Source organism: Schistocerca americana, chromosome 3, assembly GCF_021461395.2.
Source record: "Schistocerca americana isolate TAMUIC-IGC-003095 chromosome 3, iqSchAmer2.1, whole genome shotgun sequence".
NCBI classification, from domain to species: domain Eukaryota; kingdom Metazoa; phylum Arthropoda; class Insecta; order Orthoptera; family Acrididae; genus Schistocerca; species Schistocerca americana.
This window is the reverse complement of record NC_060121.1, coordinates 597,336,253-597,362,328: the sequence shown is the minus strand read 5'-3', so window position 1 is coordinate 597,362,328 and position 26,076 is coordinate 597,336,253. Positions and strand designations below refer to the sequence as shown.

General features: G+C 38.3%; 1 protein-coding gene and 1 pseudogene across 1 annotated transcript in view; both read right to left on the bottom strand.

Annotated features, from left to right (window-relative positions):
• Window positions 1-4,146: 4,146 nt before the first annotated feature.
• Window positions 4,147-4,266, bottom strand: LOC124608913 (annotated as a pseudogene).
• A 16,168-nt stretch (window positions 4,267-20,434) lies between these two features.
• Window positions 20,435-26,076, bottom strand: part of LOC124606859 (TGF-beta-activated kinase 1 and MAP3K7-binding protein 1-like) — a 100,413-nt gene continuing 94,771 nt past the window's right edge. Inside the window, exons 5-8 of the mRNA XM_047138940.1 lie at window positions 25,484-25,724; window positions 24,270-24,426; window positions 21,605-21,704; window positions 20,435-21,020 (exon numbers count right to left, since the gene is read on the bottom strand). Coding sequence (XP_046994896.1) covers window positions 20,538-21,020; window positions 21,605-21,704; window positions 24,270-24,426; window positions 25,484-25,724 — 981 coding nt within the window. The 3' untranslated portion in view covers window positions 20,435-20,537. The remainder of the gene's footprint in view (window positions 21,021-21,604; window positions 21,705-24,269; window positions 24,427-25,483; window positions 25,725-26,076) is intronic.

Below are 26,076 nucleotides of genomic sequence, written 5' to 3'. Positions count from 1 at the left end.
TTTCTAAATGTCAGGCTTCCCAACATTTAAGATGCAAATGCATTGTCACCACGTTGTCACCACCATGCCCACTGTGGACGTTTAGAAAAGAATCAACAAATTTCCCGCAAACTTAAAAAGATATTTTCACATTGCAGCTGATTGATGTCACCTTGTTCATTATACCATTAACTTGATGGGCATTGTAATCTCATATTCTGTTTTAGGACAGAGTTTATGCACTATAGATTATACTCCACCACAGAAGCCAGCCATAATGGATGCCCCATCTTAGATTTCTGCAATCAAGTTTTGGGGAATGTTACTTACTTTTTGCTTGTCTAATTCTTCTAGAAAACTCGCTGATAGCATCTGAATGCCATGTTTGGAAGTAAACAGGAAACTACATAATCTTTCATTTGGTTTACCTCTTAAAATGTAATGATATATAACAGTTCATCTGAAATACATTTTCTATATCACTAGCTTAATTTGCTGCAACAACTAAAAATTCTGATTCCCCTGTTTGCTTTGAAATTTCTGCCTGGCATACTCCCAATATAATTTGCAAAAGTTCATTTTGAATAGTTTGGGACAATCCTTTGAAAACAATTGCCTTATCCAAATGAACTTTTAGTGCTGCAGCCAGTTCAGTGCTCCTCTGAAAACACCAGGTTTGATTACTCAGTTTCTCATGGCTCCTTAAGGTCAATTCAAAGAAACCACAGAAACCAATATAAATTATTAAAATAGTTAATTCATAGCCAGTACCCATTTGCCTAACTTCTTCGTTATACTCTGAAATTTTCTCCAATACACACTATACCATTGTTCAGCTAGGTTGACAGTTCGAAAATGTGTCAGTTTTAAACAATTTTGTATGCAACAAGCTGAAGATTCATGTTTCTTCACTTTGGTATTCAGATTATTTATGTCCGTAACTCTCACTTTCTTCCAATGGTTTCCACCAAAACGACATGCATGGGAAACAGAATAAGGCATTTTTAGCTTTACAATCCCATAACCAATCTTTTTTTTTTATAAATATCTGTTTTAAAAGCTCTCTTAATCTGTTGATTTCCAGGATTAGTATTTTAGCAATATATCAAACTGATAACGGTCCTCTTAGGCTCCTTACAGAATGCTTCTCCTCAAGAGAATTGTGGGAAAAAATCTGTACCTTGTAAATTATTTACGCTATTTATTTCCACTCACACTCCATAACCTACAAACTATGTGGTGACCTAGTTCTCACAGTCCAGAAAGTATCATGTACAGCAACACACAGAAAACTGCAGTATCAACAACTAAAACACTCAATCACCCTGAAACACAACAGAGCTTTAATCACAGTTCTTAGAAATAATATTCGTAAACGTGATACACATAAACAATACAGTTGCAGTAACGATAACAATCACAGTATTCTAGCCACTTCCCCAAATGAGCAAACATTCAGTCTAAACTGTATTTATGACTGACAGGAATATAAAATTTATTTATTTATTATTTGCCCCATGGATCAAATCAGTTCAGAAGTTTGTACAACTGATATGAAAGAAAAATACATATTATACAGGATAAATAAACACATAAATGTCCTGTCGCAGCACAGCCTGGTGCAAGTCTTTCAATCAGATGCCAGTTCGGCTATTTAGTCCTTAACCCTCACAATACCAGGGGGAAGGTTACTTTATGCCCACCTTTTGAAAATATTAAAATCTACTCAGGTAGTATAGTTTTTAAAATTTTATGGAAAATATTTATTTTCCTTGTTGATTCTATGATTGTTTTACATCTTTCCTTTAAGCTTAGTCGGAAAATTTAAATTTAAGGGGGGTAGTAGAAGTGACTTCCCACAAAGGTCACCTTACTCCACAAATTACATGACCTTCGAACACATGGACATTATATTTCTCTGGATTGACAGCAACAATGGTCTCAACAATGGGTCATTTGCCTTTGGTTCTTTATTGTTTCCTGTTTAGTGACACTTAGTCCAGTGTTAGATACAACTGTAATCGAAAATGTATCAACAGTGACTTATGGACACAGAAATATCACAGATTTTGGAAAAATCTACAGATTCTCAAATTGAATTTGATGAAACTGACAACATAGTGAGTGAAAATGAGGAGGGATGTGTTGTTTGCAAGGATGTGTACAGTGATAAAGTACCTACAGATGCTGAAGGTGAACTCTGTGCAGCTGAAACTGATGATGACACAGCCTGCGAGATTTGTGACAAGTATATTACAAGCAGTGGAAAAATTTGTAGCTCCATACCTCCTCACATCAAAAGACCAGTAGCACAAAACATAGGGATGTAAAGAGAAGGCATACGAGATGAAGGTAACATAGGAACAATAAGAGAATCATTTGAAAAGTTTTTGTCTCCAGAAATTGTCAACATCATAATAAAGCATACCACTGAAGGGGCATTGGGGCAGAAAATATCCAAGACAGACAGACTTGAATTCATGGCATATATAGGGCTACTTATTATTGGAAAATGACAGTAAGTCATCTGTTACACACTTATGGTCCTACACTTCAGGAAGGTTTGTTTATACTGCTACTATGAGCCAAACCAGATTCCAGCATCTTACTAAAATAGTAAGGTTTGATGAGAGAGAGTCACGAAATGATAGCAGGAAGCGTAATAAGGTTGCTGCAATATGAGAAGTTTTTGATAAAATGAATGAATTACTGCCAAAATATTATTCTGTTGGGATGCACACTGTTATTGATGAAATGTTGTCATTGTTCCATGGCATGTGTCCCTTCAAGTGCTTCATGAAGGGAAAACCTGGTAAATACGGTATAGTTATGCACATGCTCACAAATGCTAAAACCAGATGTGTTATAAGCGTGGAGCCTTATGCTGGGAAAAAAAATGATGGTACACAACAATCAAATGCTGCTGCAGTCCTGGTCAAACACCTGGTGGTTCCTATACATAATTCAGGGGAAATGTCACCACAGACAGATATCACACTTCAACTGATTTGGCCAAAGATCTATGGATGAATCAAAAGCTAACTATCATGGGAACACTACAAACTAATAGGAAACATATACCTCAAGAAGTGAAACATATCTCAAGACGAGAATTATATTCTAGTAAATTTGCTTTCCGTGTTACTAGTACTGGAAATTTTACAATCACAATTGTTTCTTGTACCCCTCATGAAAAACTCAAAAGTAATCTGTTGCTTCTATCATCTCAACATTATGATGCTACAGTTGGTTCACCTACTAACACTAAGAAGAAAACAGTTATAAATTTATATTATAAAGACACTAAAGGTGGCATTGACACAATAGATCGAAGGGTAGGAAATACTGAACTGTTTTCTATACTCTTGTGGACATAGTAGTGGTAAATAATTATACACTCTTCTTGTTGAACTTCCCAGAGTGGAATAAGAAAAACCCTAACAGGTGATGACTTTTTCTTCAAGAACTGGGACTACAGCTCACGAAACCACACATTGAAGAAAGAGCTACAAATACTTCAGGACTCCCAAAGCCTGTAGTTTCAAGTATGGTGGGTATTCTCAGACAGAAAATCAAGCAGAACTTAGGTGCAAAGGAAGCTCATAGAGATAAAGGTAGATGTCATTTGTGTGTTGGTAAAAGCTGTTCAAAAGCAGAAAAATACAACAAAGTGAAGAAAACAACAATAATCTGCAACTATTGTAAAAGATACACATGTGGTACAGTATAAAAACTGTTGTATGCTCAAAGTGTGAAGTAGATTCCAAAGAAAGTTGTGAATAATTCTTCTCGCAAATCTATGTTTTGTACCTAAGCTATTCGTATATTACCTCAAATTTTTGTAATATTTTTTAATTATAGTAAAGTGTACTTCAATAGTACTATAACGATTTTTACTACTAATTTTTCTCCAGATAATTAGACTTAGTAAACTTAAATGATGAAATAACTGAAAGGTATAAAACGCATTTTTGAAAACAGTTTTAAAAGAAATATTCAGGCTCTGGATCCTGATTATGCTCAATAGATCTTTCAAAAGTATGTTGTTAATATAATTCAAGAACAATTAATGAATTTTATTTGTTTTTTAAATTTTTTATGGTGGGCACAAAGTACCCCCCTTGGGAACACACATTACTGAAAATGGCTTGATATTGCGAGAGTTAATACCAATGGCACCCAGTGTTCCCCGGGTGGTCACCCATCCAAGTACTAGGTGGGCCAAACATTGCTTAACTTTGGTGATCACATGAGAACTGGTGTTACCAACATGGCAATGCCATTGGCATTGCATAGGACAAGACAACACAAAAATAATGCATTCACGCTGATGAGAAAATGATTCCTCCAAATTCTACCTTCAAAACAAATGTTTGAATGAAAAAAAATTGTTATGGTTCCTAATGAAAAATTAATATTGTAATATTGTGGGTGGCAGAATGGCATACCCTAATGGCTTGGGTAACAAATAAACATTGCGGAAGAAGAGAAAGCTCAGGAAAACATCCATTGTACAGTGATGCTATCTAATGGGGCATTTGGAACTGTATGTAGTCAGAGAATATGCACACCAGCTACAGCACCCTGTGATGTAACATGCGAGTATTCTATCTGTTGGTACAGACAAACCTCCACTCGTCCCTGCTCGAAGCACAATGAGCCATGCTGTCTGCTAGGTGAGTCGCCATAGGAGTGCAAATCCCCTGTGTTTGCTTCAAGCCCAGCAGCGTTTTTGTGTCCATTATGAGGCAATATGATATTGGATGCTTGAAGGTAGTTGGCTGTAGCACATTTCGTGATGTATAGGGTGTTTCAAAAAGAACGATCTGATTTCAAAACTCCATATTTATTGATAAAAATATACTACAAACATGGGATGAAATCCAAAATACTCACAAAATCTTAAAGTTTTAGCTATGGTATTACAAATGCTCTACATGTCCACTGGTAACAGCATGAAAAACATCTAGACAATAGCTAAATTTATTATAGGCTTTCCACAATGTATCTGCTTTTACAGACGTTATCATAGCTATTATTCTGTTCTTCACTACTTCTATTCACCCTCCTTCACATATCCTCACGAGAAAAAATTGCATACAGTAATGTTTGGCAATCTTAGAGGACAATAATGCAGGACAGTGTCTCGGGGTCCCGTGCATCCTGTTCACCGTTGATACAGTGTGTCATTGAGAAACTGATATATGTTGTTGTGCCTTTGTGACAGAGTTGCCAATTCTCTGCTTGCATGTTGGGCAAACTTTTGTGGACTCTGCTTAAAAGCTTGCTGTATTCTTTCCACTACGTTATCAGAAGTGTGAGTTCGACTTGGACTTTTACTTTTGCACAAGCATCTTTTCTCTTCACATTGCTGATACCAGTGATGAATGCTTTGGGTGCAGTCATATTGATACCAAAATGCTGACAAAAAGCATGCTCAATCGAAATCACTCTCTTTGCAAACTGCAGCATTACAAACGCCTTCTGTTGAGTGGACACCATCTTACTTCTGACTGATTGCGAACTGAGAAGAAGCATTGTCTGACATCTAAAAGGTGATATCCTGAAACCCTAGACCACGTCCATTCAAACAACACAAATTTTCTTGCCGGCACATCCCATGTTTTGTAATTATTACAATACAAAATCAGGTCATTCTTTTTGAAACACCCTGTACATTAGGCTTCCTGAACCAAAGGAAAAAGGGGATATATGAAGTGTAAAATTATTGGAAGTTGTACAACACTGCAACTATGCCATGCACTACCAGAGATACTGTTAATAAGGAAAACAGTAATTTCTCAATAAAAAGTTCCATAAATTTAAGAAAGAATTGCAATGTATACTACACATCTCCTCAGTGGCCTATGTATATAAAATGACTTCTTGTTTTTCCTGTGTACACGAGCGAGAAATGTGCGTAAAATAAAAATTCACGTCATAATTCTAAATCATAACGTTTACTTACAAACTAAATGTACTGTTCTTGCTGTTTCCCCATTATCTTCCACTTGTGTATCTATACTTATGTATATGTTGCAAAATCTATCTTTTTCTGTCTATTGTCTGTCTCTACACATATAAACTGAAGTCCCTCACAGCAGCTTCTGTTTGTATGATCTGGCTGTTCTCAGGAACTACTGTAGGGATTCTGATATAGTTATAGACTGATTCACAAAGAAGGTTTTTATGTATATTTCTAAACACCAGGTGCTTATTATAAAAATGCAGCTACATATGGAGGTCCATTGTGGACTGTTATTATTGTATGGCAATGAAACTTGATAGATATGCAAATGCATTAATGTGGTACTGATTTTTGCTGGAAAATATATTAGTTCCAATTGTGGACACCAAGTGCAAATCCAGTGCTGAACTGTTTGGATGATGGTATGACATCCATGATGTCATTTGATAAACTTAACGTGAGTGAACAGTATGGATATCGAGAAGAAAGGCCACGTGCTGTCAACAAACTGTTTATATGAACATCAGTAATTACAGTGCTCCATTAAGTGACACCATCTGAAATATCTGAGGACAAGCTTGATCTCATTAAACAGTTGAAAGATGATGACAATGAAAATCAAAAACACTGATGAGCTTGGTTGGCACCTGGATGAGGAAGGCGCCGTATCCCAGTGGAAGTTATTGACAAGGTTGCCGTTGCTGCAACTGACCATGCAGCACATGCTCCCCACAAAACTTTCCATGCTGTTGACCATGCTCCCAAGGAGTACTAAAGTGTGCGTCATATATCTTGGCGGCCGAGTTTAGGTTCGTTCTGCGCATATGACGTCACAAAACACAGTGAGCCAATGAACAGAGAACGATGTTGCCAGATCTCGACAGCAGTGCAGAGCACGGACGAGTGGCTTCAGTTTTAGAAACGTTCAGTCATAAATAAAGTAATAGAACAAAAGCAATGTCTTGATAGCAGACTTTCTTTTACAGAAAGTTTGGAAAAAGCATTCTTTATACCAGTTGCTTCATATTCTATTAATTAATTAAACCAAACAAGCAATAAGACTCCTAATTCAGGCGATAGCAAGGAAAGGTGTTTGTTTCAATCTCACGAACTGCTTTTTCGCAATAAAGAACAGTGGTAATTGTTTATTTCCTATTGTACTTCGACGAAGCGCGAGTAATTCAGTCATACGAACAGTGTTTATAAGTAGTTGCGTGTGGTGTTAGAGGCCTTATGGAGTTAAACTGCTCGAGGCACTGAGGTAGCGGAGCGGTTAAGGTGTTGGACTGCCTAGCGAAAGGTTACGAGTTCAAACCTTGTGCGGTGCTTAATATTTTCTTTATTTAAAAACAATATTGGAGTGCCTTACTTCTCGAATTTTATTCGTTTGAATGAAATTTCTAGTGCTTTGCCTCTTCATTAACTTTTTCGCTGCTGCAGACACGTGCTCCCCGCATTCCACGCTGTGCGCGATTTTGTCATCACTGCACTTCTCGCCTGTGCAGACACATGGTGTTCCCACTGCTTTGACACACTTATTATTCAATTTCACAAAAACTATTTGGCCAAAAAATTTGATTTTTACACGTCTTCTTGCCTGGTACCTTCCCCCCATAAATGACTTAATTTTGTTTTGATGTGCAGCATTAAATGTAGTAAACTATTGCACGAAATTCTGAAGAGTTTGCGGAGGTAAAAGTCCATAGCGTATACTTTCCGTATGGTCGATTTTAGTTGCCACAATGTTGAGAATGAAATGTGGACAAGATACCTAAATTTCATATAATATTTACTGTATAACAATATCTCATTTAATTTAAGTACCACATAGGTGTCGTATGTAATATTGAGAAATATTCCGTCTTTCACGACTGTAATAAAAGTTTTATATACACACGGCACGTTTGGCTTTATTTTAAAGCACTTCCATCGGTGAAAGGTATGGCACATACACAATGGTATTCATGTTCTATTTCTTGTTTTTGTTCCACAGTCGCAGTTTTACCAATGGTATTGAAATATATCCCTCTTCTGCAACTGTAATAAGCGACTTATTTAGACCAGACGCGTTTCTCTCTTTTGAAGCATCATAAGAGGACTGTATTTTGTGTCCTCCATTGCCAAGTCACCTTTCGTAGTTTTGTGCTGCGGTAGCACAATATTCAACGTTTGTGTTGTCTCATCAGTGTTTTAGCAAATAAATGCTGTTTGTGTGTGCCACACACAAAATTATATTTGACATAGCTCTGAGCACTTCACTGACAGACGGTATATTCAAGTCCTAATGTTTTTGTAAGTCCACAGTTTTGTTTAATGTATTTTGTCTACTTCCTTTTGATTGATTGAAGTGCTTCAATATAAAGCCAAACGTGCCCAATGTAAGTAAAACTTTTGTTACAGTCGCGAAAGACGGAATATTTCTCAATATTACATACGACACTTATGTGGTACTTAAATTAAATGAAATATATAGGTATCTTGTCCACATTTCACTCTCAACATTGTGGCAACTAAAATCGACCATACGGAAAGTATACTCTATGGACTTTTACCTCTGCAAACTCTTCAAAATTTCGTGCAAAGGTTTACTATATTTAATGCTGCATAATAACTGCGTTGAACATCGAAACAAAATTAAGTCATTTATGGGGGGAAGGTATCAGTCAAGAAGATAGGTAAAAATCTAATTTTTGAGCCAAATAGTTTTTGTGGAAACGAATGATAAAGAGTGTCAAAGCAGTCGGAACACAATGTGTCTGCACAGGCGAGCAGTGCAGTGACAAAATCGCCCACAGCGCGGAATGCAGGGAGCACGTCTTTGTAGCAGCGAAAGGGTTAATGCGGCCGTGGTGGCTTTACTTCATGAACTGCGCGCTCCCCCCTACACGTAAGCTTGCGAACTATGCTATACTATGGCGCTGCTTCTATTGGCGCGTGCGTCGTGTGCAACTGGCAACGCAGCAATCTCCAGCGTCTGGGCGGGCATGCACGAGCCGCCAAGATAAAAGAATTGAACTATAGTGCTCATGCAGTGTCACTTGAACTGTCCATCCCGTGGTCAACAGTATGGAAAGTTTTGTGGTCTATTTGACATTGGTATCTGTACAAGATACAGTCAGTGCAGCAACTGAAACCTCATGATCTGTAGCAACATTATGAATTTGCTCTTCAGTTTCTGGCATGGATCAACATTGATGGCTTGTGGCAGGGTAACATTCTATGGAGTGATATGGTACATTTTACCCTACAGGATGTAGTGAACACACAGAACTCCCATATGCGCAATACTGTTAAACTGTATGTTGTGCATGAAGAGCCATTGCACTCAATTTATGTGGCTGTGTCATGTGGATTCACAAGAACATTTATTCTAGGTCCATTCTTTCTTGAAGAGAATACACCCAGAGGGCCAGTCACATGTACTGTAACTTCTGCACATTATTGAGACCTCGTTGTGCAGCATATGCTACCTGCCTTGGAAGAGTGCAACTGTGTAGAAACCACTGTTTTCATGCAAGATGGGGCTACACCTCATGTTGCTCAACGAGTGAAAGATCTGCTTAACATAATCTTCCATGAACGTGTTATCTCCAGACGTTTTCCAGATGCATGGCCTGCAAGATCACCTGATCTGAATCCAAGAAACTTCTGGCTCTGGGAATATCTAAAAGGACTCGTTTACCAAGGATACGTTCAGTCTCTACCTGAACTGAAGGCTAGTATACAGGAAAACGGTGCTCAGATTCCACTGGACCTACTGCAAGCAACTGTTGATCACGTCATTTTATGGATTCAGCATCTCTTCAATGTCTCCAGTGCTTGTATTGCACAAATTTTGTAAGTGACAGTGAATAAAATCGACATTATGACTTTCTCATTTGTCTGACCTTTTCTGCCCATGTCCCTTTTCTAATCCATTACATTTGGAAACATTTCTCTTCTTCTTTCTTGCATTCACAGCACAGGTTCGTACCTGGTGGCCAAAACGGGAATCAATTCTTTCCAGTGTGAACCTGTCCTGCATTAACACATTAGAACAGCTACCAAGTTTTGCTGCCATATGATAATTATAGCCTACATTGGACCTTTCTGAGTAGCTGCACTTTAATTAGACCACCCGGTTTTTCATGCAAATTGTCCAATGCTGCTGTGAAAATGATGAATATTGTGTCTAGTTATGAATGGCACAACTCCTCGGAATCATTCACACACATTATTGTTGCATGTCACTGGGTGCATATACCAATGCTACATGCAAAAGGGTGCTTCATACCAATGTTGTGTGACACTGGCTGCACTGTACCAGTGTTGTGTGGCACAAGCTGCACTGTCGCAACATTGTATGACATGTTGTTGTTGTTGTCTTCAGTCCTGAGACTGGTTTGATGCAGCTCTCCATGCTACTCTATCCTGTGCAAGCTTCTTCATCTCCCAGTACCTACTGCAACCTACATCCTCCTGAATCTGTTTAGTATATTCATCTCTCGGTCTCCCTCTACGATTTTTGCCCTCCACGCTGCCCTCCAATACTAAATTGGTGATCCCTTGATGCCTCAGAACATGTCCTACCAACCGATCCCTTCTTCTAGTCAAGTTGTGCCACAAACTTCTCTTCTCCCCAATTCTATTCAATACCTCCTCATTAGTTACGTGATCTACCCACCTTATCTTCAGCATTCTTCTGTAGCACCACATTTCGAAAGCTTCTATTCTCTTCTTGTCCAAACTAGTTATCGTCCATGTTACACTTCCATACATGGCTACACTCCATACAAATACTTTCAGAAACGACTTCCTGACACTTAAATCTATACTCGATGTTAACAAATTTCTCTTCTTCAGAAACGATTTCCTTTCCATTGTCAGTCTGCATTTTATATCCTCTCTACTTCGACCGTCATCAGTTATTTTACTCCCTAAATAGCAAAACTCCTTTACTACTTTAAGTGTCTCATTTCCTAATCTAATTCCCTCAGCATCACCCGATTTAATTTGACTACATTCCATTATCCTCGTTTTGCTTTTGTTGATGTTTATCTTATATCCTCCTTTCAAGACACTGTCCATTCCGTTCAACTGCTCTTCCAAGTCCTCTGCTGTCTCTGACAGAATTACAATGTCATCGGCGAACCTCAAAGTTTTTACTTCTTCTCCATGAATTTTAATACCTACTCCGAATTTTTCTTTTGCTTCCTTTACTGCTTGCTCAATATACAGATTGAATAACATCGGGGAGAGGCTACAACCCTGTCTCACTCCTTTCCCAACCACTGCTTCCCTTTCATGCCCCTCGACTCTTATAACTGCCATCTGATTTCTGTACAAATTGTAAATAGCCTTTCGCTCCCTGTATTTTATACCTGCCACCTTCAGAATTTGAAAGAGAGTATTCCAGTTAACATTGTCAAAAGCTTTCTCTAAGTCTACAAATGCTAGAAACGTAGGTTTGCCTTTTCTTAATCTTTCTTCTAACATAAGTCGTAAGGTTAGTATTGCCTCAAGTGTTCCAACATTTATACGGAATCCAAACTGATCTTCCCCGAGGTCTGCTTCTACCAGTTTTTCCATTCGCCTGTAAAGAATTCGCGTTAGTATTTTGCAGCTGTGACTTATTAAACTGATAGTTTGGTAATTTTCACATCTGTCAACACCTGCTTTCTTTGGGATTGGAATTATTATATTCTTCTTGAAGTCTGAGGGTATTTCGCCTGTCTCATACATCTTGCTCACCAGATGGTAGAGTTCTGTCATGACTGGCTCTCCCAAGGCCATCAGTAGTTCTAATGGAATGTTGTCTACTCCCGGGGCCTTGTTTCGACTCAGGTCTTTCAGTGCTCTGTCAAACTCTTCACGCAGTATCTTATCTCCCATTTCGTCTTCATCTACATCCTTTTCCATTTCCATAATATTGTCCTCAAGTACATCGCCCTTGTATAAACCCTCTATATACTCCTTCCACCTTTCTGCCTTCCCTTCTTTGCTTAGAAATGCGTTGCCATCTGAGCTCTTGATATTCATACAAGTGGTTCTCTTCTCTCCAAAGGTCTCTTTAATTTTCCTGTAGGCAGTATCTATCTTACCCCTAGGGAGACAAGCCTCTACATCCTTACATTTGTCCTCTAGCCATCCCTGCTTAGCCATTTTGCACTTCCTGTCGATCTCATTTTTGAGACGTTTGTATTCCTTTTTGCCTGCTTCATTTACTGCATTTTTATATTTTCTCCTTTCATCAATTAAATTCAATATTTCTTCTGTTACCCAAGGATTTCTATTAGCCCTCGCCTTTTTACCTACTAGGTCGTCTGCTGCCTTCACTACTTCATCTCTCAGAGCTACCCATTCTTCTTCTACTGTATTTCTTTCCCCCATTCCTGTCAATTGTTCCCTTATGCTCTCCCTGAAACTCTCTACAACCTCTGGTTCTTTCAGTTTATCCAGGTCCCATCTCCTTAGATTCCCACCTTTTTGCAGTTTCTTCAGTTTCAATCTGCAGTTCATAACCAATAGATTGTGGTCAGAATCCACATCTGGCCCTGGAAATGTCTTACAATTTAAAACCTGGTTCCTAAATCTCTGTCTTACCATTATATAATCTATCTGATACCTTTTAGTATCTCCAGGATTCTTCCAGGTATACAACCTTCTTTTATGATTCTTGAACTAAGTGTTAGCTATGATTAAGTTATGCTCTGTGCAAAATTCTACAAGGCGGCTTCCTCTTTCATTTCTTCCCCCCAACCCATATTCACCTACTATGTTTCCTTCTCTCCCTTTTCCTACTGACGAATTCCAGTCACCCATGACTATTAAATTTTCGTCTCCCTTCACTACCTGAATAATTGCTTTTATCTCGTCATACATTTCATCTATTTCTTCATCATCTGCAGAGCTAGTTGGCATATAAACTTGTACTACTGTAGCAGGCGTGGGCTTTGTGTCTATCTTGGCCACAATAATGCGTTCACTATGCTGTTTGTAGTAGCTAACCCGCACTCCTATTTTTTTATTCATTATTAAACCTACTCCTGCATTACCCCTATTTGATTTTGTATTTATAACCCTGTAATCACCTGACCAAAAGTCTTGTTCCTCCTGCCACCGAACTTCACTAATTCCCACTATATCTAACTTTAACTTATCCATTTCCCTTTTTAAATTTTCTAACCTACCTGCCCGATTAAGGGATCCGACATTCCACGCTCCAATCCGTAGAACGCCTGTTTTCTTTCTCCTGATAACGACGTCCTCTTGAGTAGTCCCCGCCCGGAGATCCGAATGGGGGACTATTTTACCTCCGGAATATTTTACCCAAGAGGACGCCATCATCATTTAATCATACAGTAAAGCTGCATGTCCTCGGGAAAAATTACGGCTGTAGTTTCCCCTTGCTTTCAGCCGTTCACAGTACCAGCACAGCAAGGCCGTTTTGGTTAATGTTACAAGGCCAGATCAGTCAATCATCCAGACTGTTGCCCCTGCGACTACTGAAAAGGCTGCTGCCCCTCTTCAGGAACCACATGTTTGTCTGGCCTCTCAACATATACCCCTCCGTTGTGGTTGCACCTACGGTACGGCCATCTGTATCGCTGAGGCACGCAAGCCTCCCCACCAACGGCAAGGTCCATGGTTCATGGGGGGGTGTATGACATAGGCGCCTTTTACCAATTTTACGTGGTCCAGGGTGCTTCATACTGATGGTAGGTGGCAGATGGTGTTTCGTATCAAAGTTGCATGGCAGAGGATGCGTTGTACAAATGTCACATGGCAGAGTGCATTTTGTACCAATATTGCATGTCAAGTGCATTTCATATTAATGTTTTGATCGAAGATGGTGCATACTATCGATGTTGTGTGGCACAAAGTGCTTCTTAGGGATGTTATGTTGGGAAATGTGGAAAAAGGTCTCATAGAAAATGTAGTTCTTGCCAGACTGGTGATAGGAGTCAGGTGACTGGGAAGTGGCTGTAGTTTATGCTATAAATTTAATCATAAATCTAAGCAGTGGCCCATAAACAAAATTACTGCTCTGCTGTACTATTTGTCGAGCCATAGATACTTATTGCTACGCACATGAAGCTGGAGCAGATCGTTCGAACTGTACATTTTTTGAACGTATGCTATGAAAACAAATGGTATGAAAATGTAATTCGTACTATACCATCAGCAGCAATACTCTCATTCATACACTTGTTCCATCTAATTTCAGGGTATATCAGTATAATTAAAAGCATATTTTTTAGAATTTTAGAAAGCTTAAGTGTGTCACACGTAAATCAAAGATTGCAAGCTGCAAATTGTGGCAATAATATCTGGTTTGGAAAATCATTTCCCCCCAATATCAGTGTAGATCTTTATGTAAATAGTGCAATATTTTCACCCTTTTCCACTCATTGACCATTATAAATGTAGCTCTTATGAAGTCGACTGCTGTGGAGTAATACTGTGTTCTCCACATAACTGTCGCATCATGTTCTATTTACTTCCCTTTCAACAACTGTGCATACTGTATTTTTTGCACCAGCATTGATTGCTGCTACTTTCATGTTTGTTGGTGGATGCAAACTAGGTGAAACAAAAGTTCACGAGAAAAAAATTCTAGTGTCTTGAGTGAAATAGCAAACTTCCTCCGGGATATTCTTCTGGTTATAGAGATAAGTTTTCATTTCGAGTGTTGGTACTCCAGTTGCTATGGGTTTACTTATTGATTGACACTGAAGTTAAAGTTGTGAAGTTTCAAGACTGCTTCTCCATTAAGTGTGGTGTTGTATGAAAAATAATCAGTTTATTGGGCCAGTTGTGTAAGCGCATCATCTTACAGGGCCCTGTTTCTAGACTTTCTTGAAAACTAGCTTCCAACATTATTTGAAGTAGTTCCATGATGGGGCTGCTGCACATTCTAGTAGTTAGGTGACTAATCACCTAAACCTTACACTCTGCGGATTTTTTCCTGTGAGGGTGGTTGAAAGTCGAAAACTACAAAGAAAGCCCACTCATGCTTGAGGTAAATTACATCTAATGGCAACAGGCAACAAATAGACCCAACTTCTTTAAAGATTCCCACACTAAAACTAGTATCAGTGACTATGAAGCAGTTGTAGCAACAATGATTACGGGATTACAAAGGACAACTAAAACAAGTGGAAGGGTTTATATGCTGAGCAAATTAAATAAAGTGTCAGTAGTGTTGTATCTCAACAACGAGGTTGAAACATTTAGCTCTAGAGAGAAACATGTAGAAGAACTGTGGCTCAGGTTTAAAAGAATAAGGTGATCATGCAATTGATAGGTACGTGCCTAGTAGAATAGTTCATGATGGGAAGGATCCTTGATGGTATATAGTCAGAGTAAAGAAATTTTTAAAGAAACAGCAGGTGAAAAACAAAGTGTAGAGCTATAGATAGAGGGATGATGGCTGAAAGACATTTAGCCATCAACAAATGAAGCCTTCAACAACTTCTGTAGCAGAATATTATCAAAAGATTTCTCACAAAACCTAAAGCAACTCGTTGTGAAGAACGTTTTTGGTGTCATAGTTCGTGTAAAGACACTCATGGGAGAGACAGGAACTGAAATTGAAGGCAGCAAAGCAAAAGCAGAAATGCTGAACCCTATTACAAACGTTCTTTTACAAAGGAAAATACCAATTTAATTCTTGCATCACTGCAAAGATGGGTGTTACAGATATTAGTGTCAGCAATGCTGAGAAAGATTTGTAATCATTAAAATTGAACAAGGTTCCAAGACCTGATGGAAAGCCTATCAGATTTTATACCAAATTTGCAGCTGAGTTAATACCTCTTTTAAACCTCCCATAAACAAAAACAGTGCCCTATAGTTAGAAAGAAGCACAGGTCACACCCATCTACATAAATGGTAGTAAGTGTGATCTGCAAAACTACAGCCCAGTTACTGTAGACAGCCATTTGTTGTAAAATCTTAGAACATATCCTGAGCTCAAAAGTAATGAGGTTTTTTTGAACAGAATAACATCCAATCTGAACAACCTATCAGCAGATTTTGGGCAATTTTTAAACCCATCTTACAAAACATAGTACCGATTGCTGATATCTGTCATAATCAAACATTTTGCAAACAAAGTAATTTGTTAATACGCTGCTTCACAAAACTTTGTATAACTTTGTGACATGAGAGGTTGTGGTCCACTGCACATTATTATTAGACATATAAGCACACCAAGAACCACACATCTACAGGTCATCATAGCAACCTCCACTGCTTACAAGCAATGCTGTATCACCAATGGTTACAAATATGCAAATTGTGGGGACTGTCCTAACAATATGAGTAAATGACTCCACTGCTCAGTGGTCAGTGTGTCTGGCTGCCATGCAGAGGACCAGGTTTGATACCCAGTACTGCCAGAGATGTTTATATGGTGGGATGACTGGAACGGGGTGCACTCATCCCCGTGATCCCAGTGGAGGAGCTACTTGAGTGAGAAGCAGCGTCTCTAAATTCAAGAAAGCTGACAATGACCCACTTTTTGATGTTCAGTATGTTTCTTCAGAGGGTTCCCGTGGTTTGTAATGGGCTTCAAATCTGAGAATTTTGCATTGTATCCAGATGTGAGAGTAGTGTTTCTGATTGTTCCTCACTTCATGTGGTATAACAGTTGGTCTGTTGGATGCAAGAATTGCCGTCTTTTAAGACAAGGTCCAGTCCTAAGCTAAGGCACCCACTCACTGCAATTAAGGCCATTCATGTCATAAAACTACTTCACTTTGCACCACTTATTAAATATAGCCATCCCAGAAGACTTCCTGAACTCTACAATGAATACACCTAATCACATTACGTGCCCAATAAGTGGGTTAAGGACGGACAAAAACCACCGTGATTTGATCATGAAATCTGGGAAATGGTGAGGAAGCAAAGGCTGTTGCACTCTCAGTTCAAAAGAGGATGCACAAATTATGACAGGAGATAAGTACAGATTCGTGCATCTGTAAAAAGATCTAAGTGTGAAGCAATGGCTACCGCTGTCATACCTTGGCTAAAGATCTGGTGGAGAATCTGAAAAAATTCTGGTCCTACGTAACATCTCTAAGTGGGTCTAAGGCTTCCATCCAGTCACTCATTGACTAGTCTGGTTTGGCAGTAGAAGATAGCAAAAGGAAGGCTGAAATTTTAAATTCCACATTTAAGAAATCATCCACACAGGAAAATCATACATCACATTTGACTATCACACAGAGTCCCATATGGATGACATAGCAAAACGCATCGCTGACACAGAAAAACAACTAAAATAGTTGAAGACAAATAAGTTGCCAGGTCCAGAAGGAATCCCAGTCCAGTTTTACAAAGGCTACTCTACATCATTGGCCCCTAACTTAGATTTAATTTATCATGAATCTCTTGACCAGTGCAAAGTGTGTCAAGTGACTGGAAAAAACTGCAGGTGACTCCTGTATACAAGAAGTGTAAAAGAACAAAAGTTATAGACCAATATGCTTAACATCAGTTTGTTGCAGAATTCTGGAGCATATTCTGAATCCGAATATAATAAATTTCCAAGACTATATTAAATTTCCTAGAGATCAGTAAAGCTCGTGTCCACGAATCAGCTTGGTTTTAGAAAGCATCACTCGTGCAAAACCCAATTTGCTCTTGTCTCACATGATATACTGTGAACTAAAAATGAAGGGCAACAGGCAGATTCCATATTTCTAGGTTGATGAAAAGCATTTGACAAGGTACTCCACTGCAGACTGTTAACAAAGGTACATGCATACAGAATAGGCTCCCAGATATGTTACTGGATCGAAGACTTCTTAAGTAGTAGAACCCTGTATGATGTCCTTGATGGCAATTGTTAATCAGACAGGGGTAACATCAGGAGTGTCCCAAGCAAGTGTGTATTTCCTATACACATAAATGATCAGACAGACAGGGTGGGCAGCAATCTGTGGTTTTTTGCTCTTGATGCTGTGGTGTACAGGAAGATGTCAGAGATAAGTGACTGTACATTGATACAAGATAACATAGACAAAATATCTAGTTGGTGTGATGAGTGGTAAATGTAAAAAATGTAATTTAATGCAGATGAGTAGTGAAAACAAACCCGTAATGTTCGTCTACAGTGTTAGTAGTGTCCTACTTGACACAGTCAATATCTGGGCATAACGTTGGAAAGCGATATGAAATGTAACAAGCATGTGAGAATTGTGGTAAGGAAGGCAAATTGTTGACTTCAGTTTATGGTGAGAATTTTAGGAAAGCATGGTTCATCTATAAAGGTGGCTACACAGAAGATACTAGTGTGACCTATTCTTGAGTACTGATTAAGTGTTTGGGATCCGCACCAGGTCAGGTTGAAACAAGACTTCGAAGCAATCCAGAGGCAAGCTGATAGATTTGTTACTGGTAGGTCTGATCAGCAAACAATTGTTGTGGATTTGTTTCAGGAATTCAAGTGGGAATCCCTGGAGGGAAGACGACACTCATTTTGAAGAACGCTTCTGGGAAAGTTCAGACAACTGGCTTTGAAGCTGACTGCAGAACGATCCTGTTGCTGCCAACGTACATTTCCCATAGGCACCACAAAGATAAGATATGAGAAATTAGGGCCCGTACAGAGATATATACACAGTCATTTTACCCTCGCTCTGTCTGTGAGTGGAACAGGTAAGGAAATGACTAGACGCAGTAAAGCGAGCCCTCCATCAGGCACCGTACTGTGGCTTGAGGAGTATGTTTGTAGATATACAAGTAAATTATTTGCAAGCAAACTGAATTATGGTGTTTCTGCACAAAGAGCAACTTTCCAATTCTCCACAGCTACTGATGGTGTCCTTCTCCCAGTGTGATTGGAGTCACTTTGTTAGTATGACTCACCTACAGTATTCTGCATGAAACATGCTCCAAACATCCATTTGATACAATTATCTCCTGAATTTTCATGTGAAAATGTGTCACAAAAGAGCAACACTGATGTCCTTCAGAAATTCTTGTTTCACAGAAAGATAACTTTTTAATTGAAATAATCAATCAAAGACAATTTTTTGACACCTGTAGAGACAACTGTTATATTTCCCAGTGTATCATGATCATCTTTCGGCTGCAATTCTCATGCGAACTCCTCGCAGAATGAACTATTTGTCTCTCCCAATCAACCCACCATAGCACTGTATGTGATGATACCCATGAGATATCTGTGTCAATATCATGGACATTTTGAGCATTATTCCACACTACTTAAGCTAGTCTCCCACTGCTCAACCACATTTCATATTATCTCCAGGTGCCCAAAGTTACTACCAGCTTTAACACATGAGACAATTGAACTCAAGTGGACTTGGATGAAAGTGCTCAGTCAGCTGATGGTACTGCTTCTCATTTCTGCAGACTGTTTGTTGGCTTCATGAAATCTGTTTCAAATAAAAATGTCTGTAAATAAAGGCTGTTGTCATGTTTTCACTGTGACAAATGGATGATCGATATACTACATTATACACACACTGCTCAGTTAGGAATTGTTTTATGCCAGGAATATGGTACATATTGTGAAAGTCACTGACAGAGCAGCACAAATTAATATTTCACTGTTGATAACATGTTGGACAGGGAGCGAGTCAATAGCACATGCATTGTCCTCCTATAAAACAGGCTATAGAGTGCCATCCAAATACGCAAATATGACTTGCAGTTTGTGTGACAAGTACCAGGGACATAAAATAATCTTAGTTTCACTACTGGAAGGCTGTCAGCTGGAGATGCTTCAGTCGTGAGATGGATGGTGCAATAATGCAGGATTGAAAAACTGTCCTCCACTTTGAGGAACACAAATTTTTCAGCTTCAAGACAAGTGATGGTTGATTATTTTAGGACTGCATATACATATTTTTAAAACACATTTTCCTCACAACCATGAGCTGCATCAAAAAATATTTAGTTTCCAGACCATTATCGGGTACATAGCCCAACAGTTGCATATATTGCGTACATCTATATCAACTGACATGTGCGTCAAGTAAAACATCTTTATTATGTTAAAAATGATGTGGATATCTGTGGGACACAGGCTGTCAGGTGTACATGTTATTTTTGTAAAACACTAATACGCCACACCTCTTGGTCATGCCTGATCACCAGTTCCATGTTTTCATCACTAAGACAGTAGTGTCCACTAAGACCAAGAAGTGTTGCCACTTGTCATTTGACAGCTATAATACATATGCAGAACAACTTTTGTACCACAAATATCCACATCAATTTTAACATCACAAGGATTTCATACTTGACAAGTATGTTATTTGACACGAACATACCTAATATACCACTGGTAATGGGCTACATGTCCAGTAAACTGTCTGACAACTAATTATTTTTACATCCAGCTCACTGTGTACAGCATGATGTCTTTTAACAAATACTCATTAAGCTGTGGAGCACCAAGTACACAGTATTTATAACGTTATCTGTTATCTATTATATGAGGGTATTTGGTGCTATGCTTGAACACTATAAAGTGAACATATCCATTTAATACATGTAATATACATTCAGGTAAATGTTCTACAAAAATATTTTATAATGTGTATGTGACTTGTAGGATGACAATAAGAAATTATAGCTCTATGTCTGGTGGTAGAGCACCTTCCTGACGTGCTTTTTCAACATTTTTATAAAAATCAGAGAAGTCAACATATGGCTTTATACGTCGTCTCCTGTCTGGTGGATTTCGAGTTGGAGGAAATACATCAGATGATTCGGTGGTGGAGGTATCATTCTGCTGGTCATCTGTTGTCTCTGTTGCATCAGTTAGTGAATTTTCATTTGTTGTTGTTTCCTCACACACGCCAAATGAGGGCATCGGTACTGTAGTAACAACTGGATTGAAACGAACAACAGCATTTGTTGGTGAACTTAATGCATTTGGAAGAGGAAAATTAAAGTTTCTGACAAGTAGTGTGATATCATCTCTCTTGCCACCAACTCTTGACTGTCCATTTGAAGCTGTAGAGCCACTCATATAAACATCATGGTGAATTCTGACAATCTTGTCCACAACTGCCTGTGCTACACCAGTCAGTGTTGACTGAATACGGAACTGTGAAAAAAAAAAATCATAAATGTTTTAGAAAACGATAACTAATTATTTACAATTAATATAAGGGGATAGCAATAAGCATTTTTCTCCAGTGTGGTATTAGACTATCCTGAACAATGTTGACAGATGCAATTACATATTGTATTTACAATGAGTGGGAACATATGATATTGATACGGCTATATACAGCTTAAGTGACATGTTTCCTTAATGACAAAGCTTTTCCAAAAATGTACATAAAATGCTGAAAACCCCTCACTTTAATTAACATTAACATTTGTTTCTTTCATTCCCTTGAAGTATTTCCTGGAATTAAGTGCATGTGCATATGGGAATCTATGCAAACACACATGATATATCAGAGTAGTCTACATTTACATCTGGCAGTGGGTGGCAGAGTATATTTGTAGATGTAGATATTCAGTTAAATCAATACTGTTGGCACCGCTCTTTGTGCCTTCTCAGTTTTATTTAACATTAACTTTATTACACACATGATTTAATAATTTAAAGACTAACAAAAATAAGCAAAAAATAACTGAATTTGAATATGTACAAGATCACAGTAAATGTTGATAATATACCTGTTCAACAGCCATTTGAGCAATTTCTTTATTAACTTGATCCGTTCCTGTTGCTTCTTCAAGGGATTTATATAAGCCATCTGACATCAACAGAAGAAACCTTGAACAGATAACACAATTATTTCAATTAAATGTAGAGCAAATAAAAATCTTTACACAAAGCCTCACAACTAAGAATAAACAGAAATAAAAGTGACATCTACTCTTATGTATTACTGAAAAGTATTACTCAAATTGCAATTAAGTGGTACTCTAATTGTAGGAAACAGAGAATCACAAAGGAAAAAATAAAGTCAAAATGATTAAAATAATAAAAATGCACAAAATTTAAATCCAATTAAGATATCAACCAAACCCTCCCAGTCATATTAAAAGTAAAATTGTTAATTTTATTCATATTAAAATGTGCTGATGAAAGTACAATAAATAACAGAGGCACTGTGTCATCAAAAACCACATAAACAAGACTGAAAACTTTGCTAGCTTTCCAAAGCATATGCATCGGTGGCTAGGTTACACCATGTCAGCACTGCAGCTCAACTCAGGGGACAGGTTATGTCGATTGGAGGGTTTGGGAAGAGTGGCTGACAACTGGGAAGGAGAGGCAAGAGTTGCAAGGACAGGATTGGCACCAGTGAGCTTGTGTTGGTCACAGGCAGGGGAAAGATGTATACAAACAGGGAAAAATGCATTCAAACACACTATGATGTTGAGAAGTGGATTTGGAGAGGGAGGTAGAACAGAGGAAGGGGAGATGGGGGAACAGGGTGTGGGTGTACGATGAGTGAGGTTAGAGCCACGGAGCACAGGTGAAGGTGAGTGTGGGGCAGGGGCTAGCAGAGATCAAGACTAGAAGGATTACGGGACCGAAGGATGTGTTGCAACATAATGTTAACCTCATAACTACTACTACTCATTATTTTTATCTTTCTTTGGTTTCAGGTGAGTGTGGGACAGGGGCTAGCAGAGATCAAGACTAGAAGGATTACGGGACCGAAGGATGTGTTGCAACATAATGTTAACCTCATAACTACTACTACTCATTATTTTTATCTTTCTTTGGTTTCATCTTATTCAATATTCTATGTTCTTTAGAATGTTCATCCCAATTAACAGGTGCTGTAATTCTTCCTCATTTTTATGGAGGATTGCAATTTCACATGCAAGTGTTGTCACTGATACCCTTTCACCTTGAATTCTAACCCCACTCCTCAACCTTTAGTTTATTTCTGTCATTAATTCTTCAATGTATAGGTTGCACAGAAGGGGAGAAAGGCTGCATTGCCACCTTCTGCCCTTTTTAATTCACACAATTCTCTCTTGGTCTTCCATTCTTATTGTTCCCTCTTGATTTCTATATATACTGTACATTACCCATCTTTCTCCACAGCTAATATCAAATTTTCTGAAAATTTCAAGCATCTTCCACAATTCTCCAATATCAAACACTAATACATTAATAAATCCTATGAAGACATCTTGATTTTTCTTAAGTCCTGTCTCCACTATTACCAAGTACAATGTCTTTAAAGCTAAACCAATCATCATATAACAGATCCTTAATTTCTTTTTCATTCTTCTATATGTTATTTTTGTCAGCAAGTTGGGTTCATAAGGTGTTGACTGAGTGACAGTTTTTGTATTTATCTGCCTAGCTTTGTGACTCTTTGGATGAAGTTTTTTCTCAAAGTTTATAACACCAAAAACAGTCAATATTTGCAATATAATGTAATTGGATGGATAAAAAAATCCACTCACCATGTGGCAGCAGACACACACATAAAAGGAGATTATAATTATGCAAGCTTTCGCAGCCAGTGGCTCCTTCTTCTGGCAGAAAGGTTGAAGGGGAAGGAAGAGGTGTGAAGAGAAAGAAAGAGAAGTTCCCCCTTTTCCTTCCCCTTCAACCCTTCTGCTGGAAGAAGGAGCCACTGGCTCCAAACACTTGCATAATTATAACCTTCTTTTATGAGTGTGTTCTCCCACCACTTGATGAGTAGATTTTTTATCTATCCAATTACATTATATTTTCTCAAGTTTGGTACTTTGTCTCTAGCATAATACATTCTTCACTCTAACTTGTGTAATCATTTGGCTGCCACTTCCCCCAATGATTTTAGAAATTCAGAAAGAGTATTATCTATACCTTCTGCCTTGTTTCATTGCAAGTCCTCCAACACTCAGTGAAACTCCACCTACACTACTGGGTCAAATATGTTCTCCGAACAAACTGATACCCATTTCTTCTTATATCACATCAGTAATAAAATATAAAACTCCTCCCCCCCTCCCTTTTCCACCTATTTGCTCTCACCGCTGCTTTTGCATTCTTGAAGTTGACCTTTCCTTTAAATTTCACACTATTTAGACTTTTCTGTATGTTGAATCTGTCCTGTTGATGACCATTTCCTTTTCAACTTCCTCACATTTTTCCTACAGCCATTTTACATAAGCTCCTTAGAACTTCCCAATGGTTTAGTCCCTTGTTTTTGTAGTCTTCAGCCCACAGACTTGTTTGATGCAGTTGTCCTTACTAGTCTATCCTGTGCAAGCCCCCTCTTTTCCATTGGTTCTGCACTTTCATGCCTTTAGCTTGCTGAGTCTTCTGCCTTAAGGGGCAACATTATCAGAAAAAACTGATATAAGTGAATCAAATTAAACATACCTGCATGATTCATCCAGAACTATTCCTCCATGGATTTCTGGCACAGCTATCACTGGTTCTGCCACTGCACAGGCCAACTCTTCAAATTCCTTGTAGCCACCTTTCACTAGATAATTACCCAGGCATCGTGTATTTTCTTGGTTACCCAAACGGGATCCTAAATACAGTTTCACACTGCAGTAACTCTAATGTGTAACAAAATACCAGTAATAAACACACATTTTTGAAAATAGAAATTGACCGAAGGTTTATGACACGCCGTCATAACACAGCAAACATTGAAGATATATTTAGGAAGAAGTCCCCAATTTAATTGTCCTTCTTGTCTACTAAAAGAGTCAACTACAAGGCAAAAATGTAGTGCTCTATGATGATATGACCCCATCACAGAAGAAATGTAATATCCACCATTTTCACAAATGAGCAGAAAAACTGTAAGCTACCTTCTTAATAAAATACATTCAAAATGAAAACAGATGCTATACTAACAAAACCTTGTGTTATGCTAGCGGCATCTGTTCGCCAACTGCCAGACAAGGAGAAACTGCAACACACACACACACACACACACACACACACACACACACAGACAGAGAGAGAGAGAGAGAGAGAGAGAGAGAGAGAGATGGAGGGGGGGGGGGGGGGGGAGATCAGAACATACATATAGTACAGAAAACAACACCTGACATTTGAATTCCACATCACCACTGATAATGAGAGCTTGATAAGCAAGAAGATTAAGATAGGAGATAAATTAGTGGAAAAAAAGATGCAAATAAAAACAAAAGTTAAATAATGAAATCTGAGACTCCTGTCATCAAGAAAAACGAAAATTTTAAAGTAATTCTGAAGCATGACAGTGAAGTTGTCAGCCAGGTCAGTCTACGGAGTTCAGAAAAATCTCAGTAATCTTACATGAGGAATCTGTGAAACATCAATGAAATGCTTGTGAATAGATTAAAAGGGCCCTGTTGAGATATACTGTAAAATGGTTATATTCTTTTCATACATGTTTCAAATATAAAACAAGCACTAGAGAAGAGGTGATACGCCATGTATGGGCTATATAAACAGTCATTATTTCCTCATTCAACAGTACAGAAGAACTCTCCTAAGCACAGTGCAGGAGATGGCATATTTTTATTTTGTCCGAGGTATCACTTTTATGTATTATGACAGTATAAGAAGAAGGTTGAGTTTAAATTCAAACAAACCTTGTCTTATGCGGTCAACATCAAGTCCCAGCCTTTTAAGTCGCAACAATTCGTCTTCATTCCGCAAATCGTGGTCAGCACTCAGTTGTACAACACGCAGCACACCATTGCCATCTGTTCGGCATAACAGAGCACGGCTATCTCCTACATTCGCCACATAAAGTTTGCCAGCGTGCACAAGTGCAATAAGTGCTGTTGTCCCAGATGATATTTCACAGTTGAGGGCATTTAACTTGTCTACCTATAAGATACAGTGAAGACAACAAAAATTACATTTATTTTGAGTCCAATAGGAATTAAGAATAAAGTTATATTACCCATCAAAATAATAATATTTATGCATTTACATCCATGTTGGATCCGTCACTCAAAGTCAATGTTATCTTTTTGCTAATTCTTGTGCATAATTATGGTCATCATCCTGAAAGTTCCTGCGGTCCAGCTATTCTGTACTACAGCCATATGTGAAAATGATTTCATTGGACTTCATCTTCCTGCAGGATGGTGCTGAAAGAAATCTCTTCACTATTTAGCACTGCTGAAATAATCAGTTTACTCCTTTCTTCAATGATTCTTCTACATCTGAACAACTC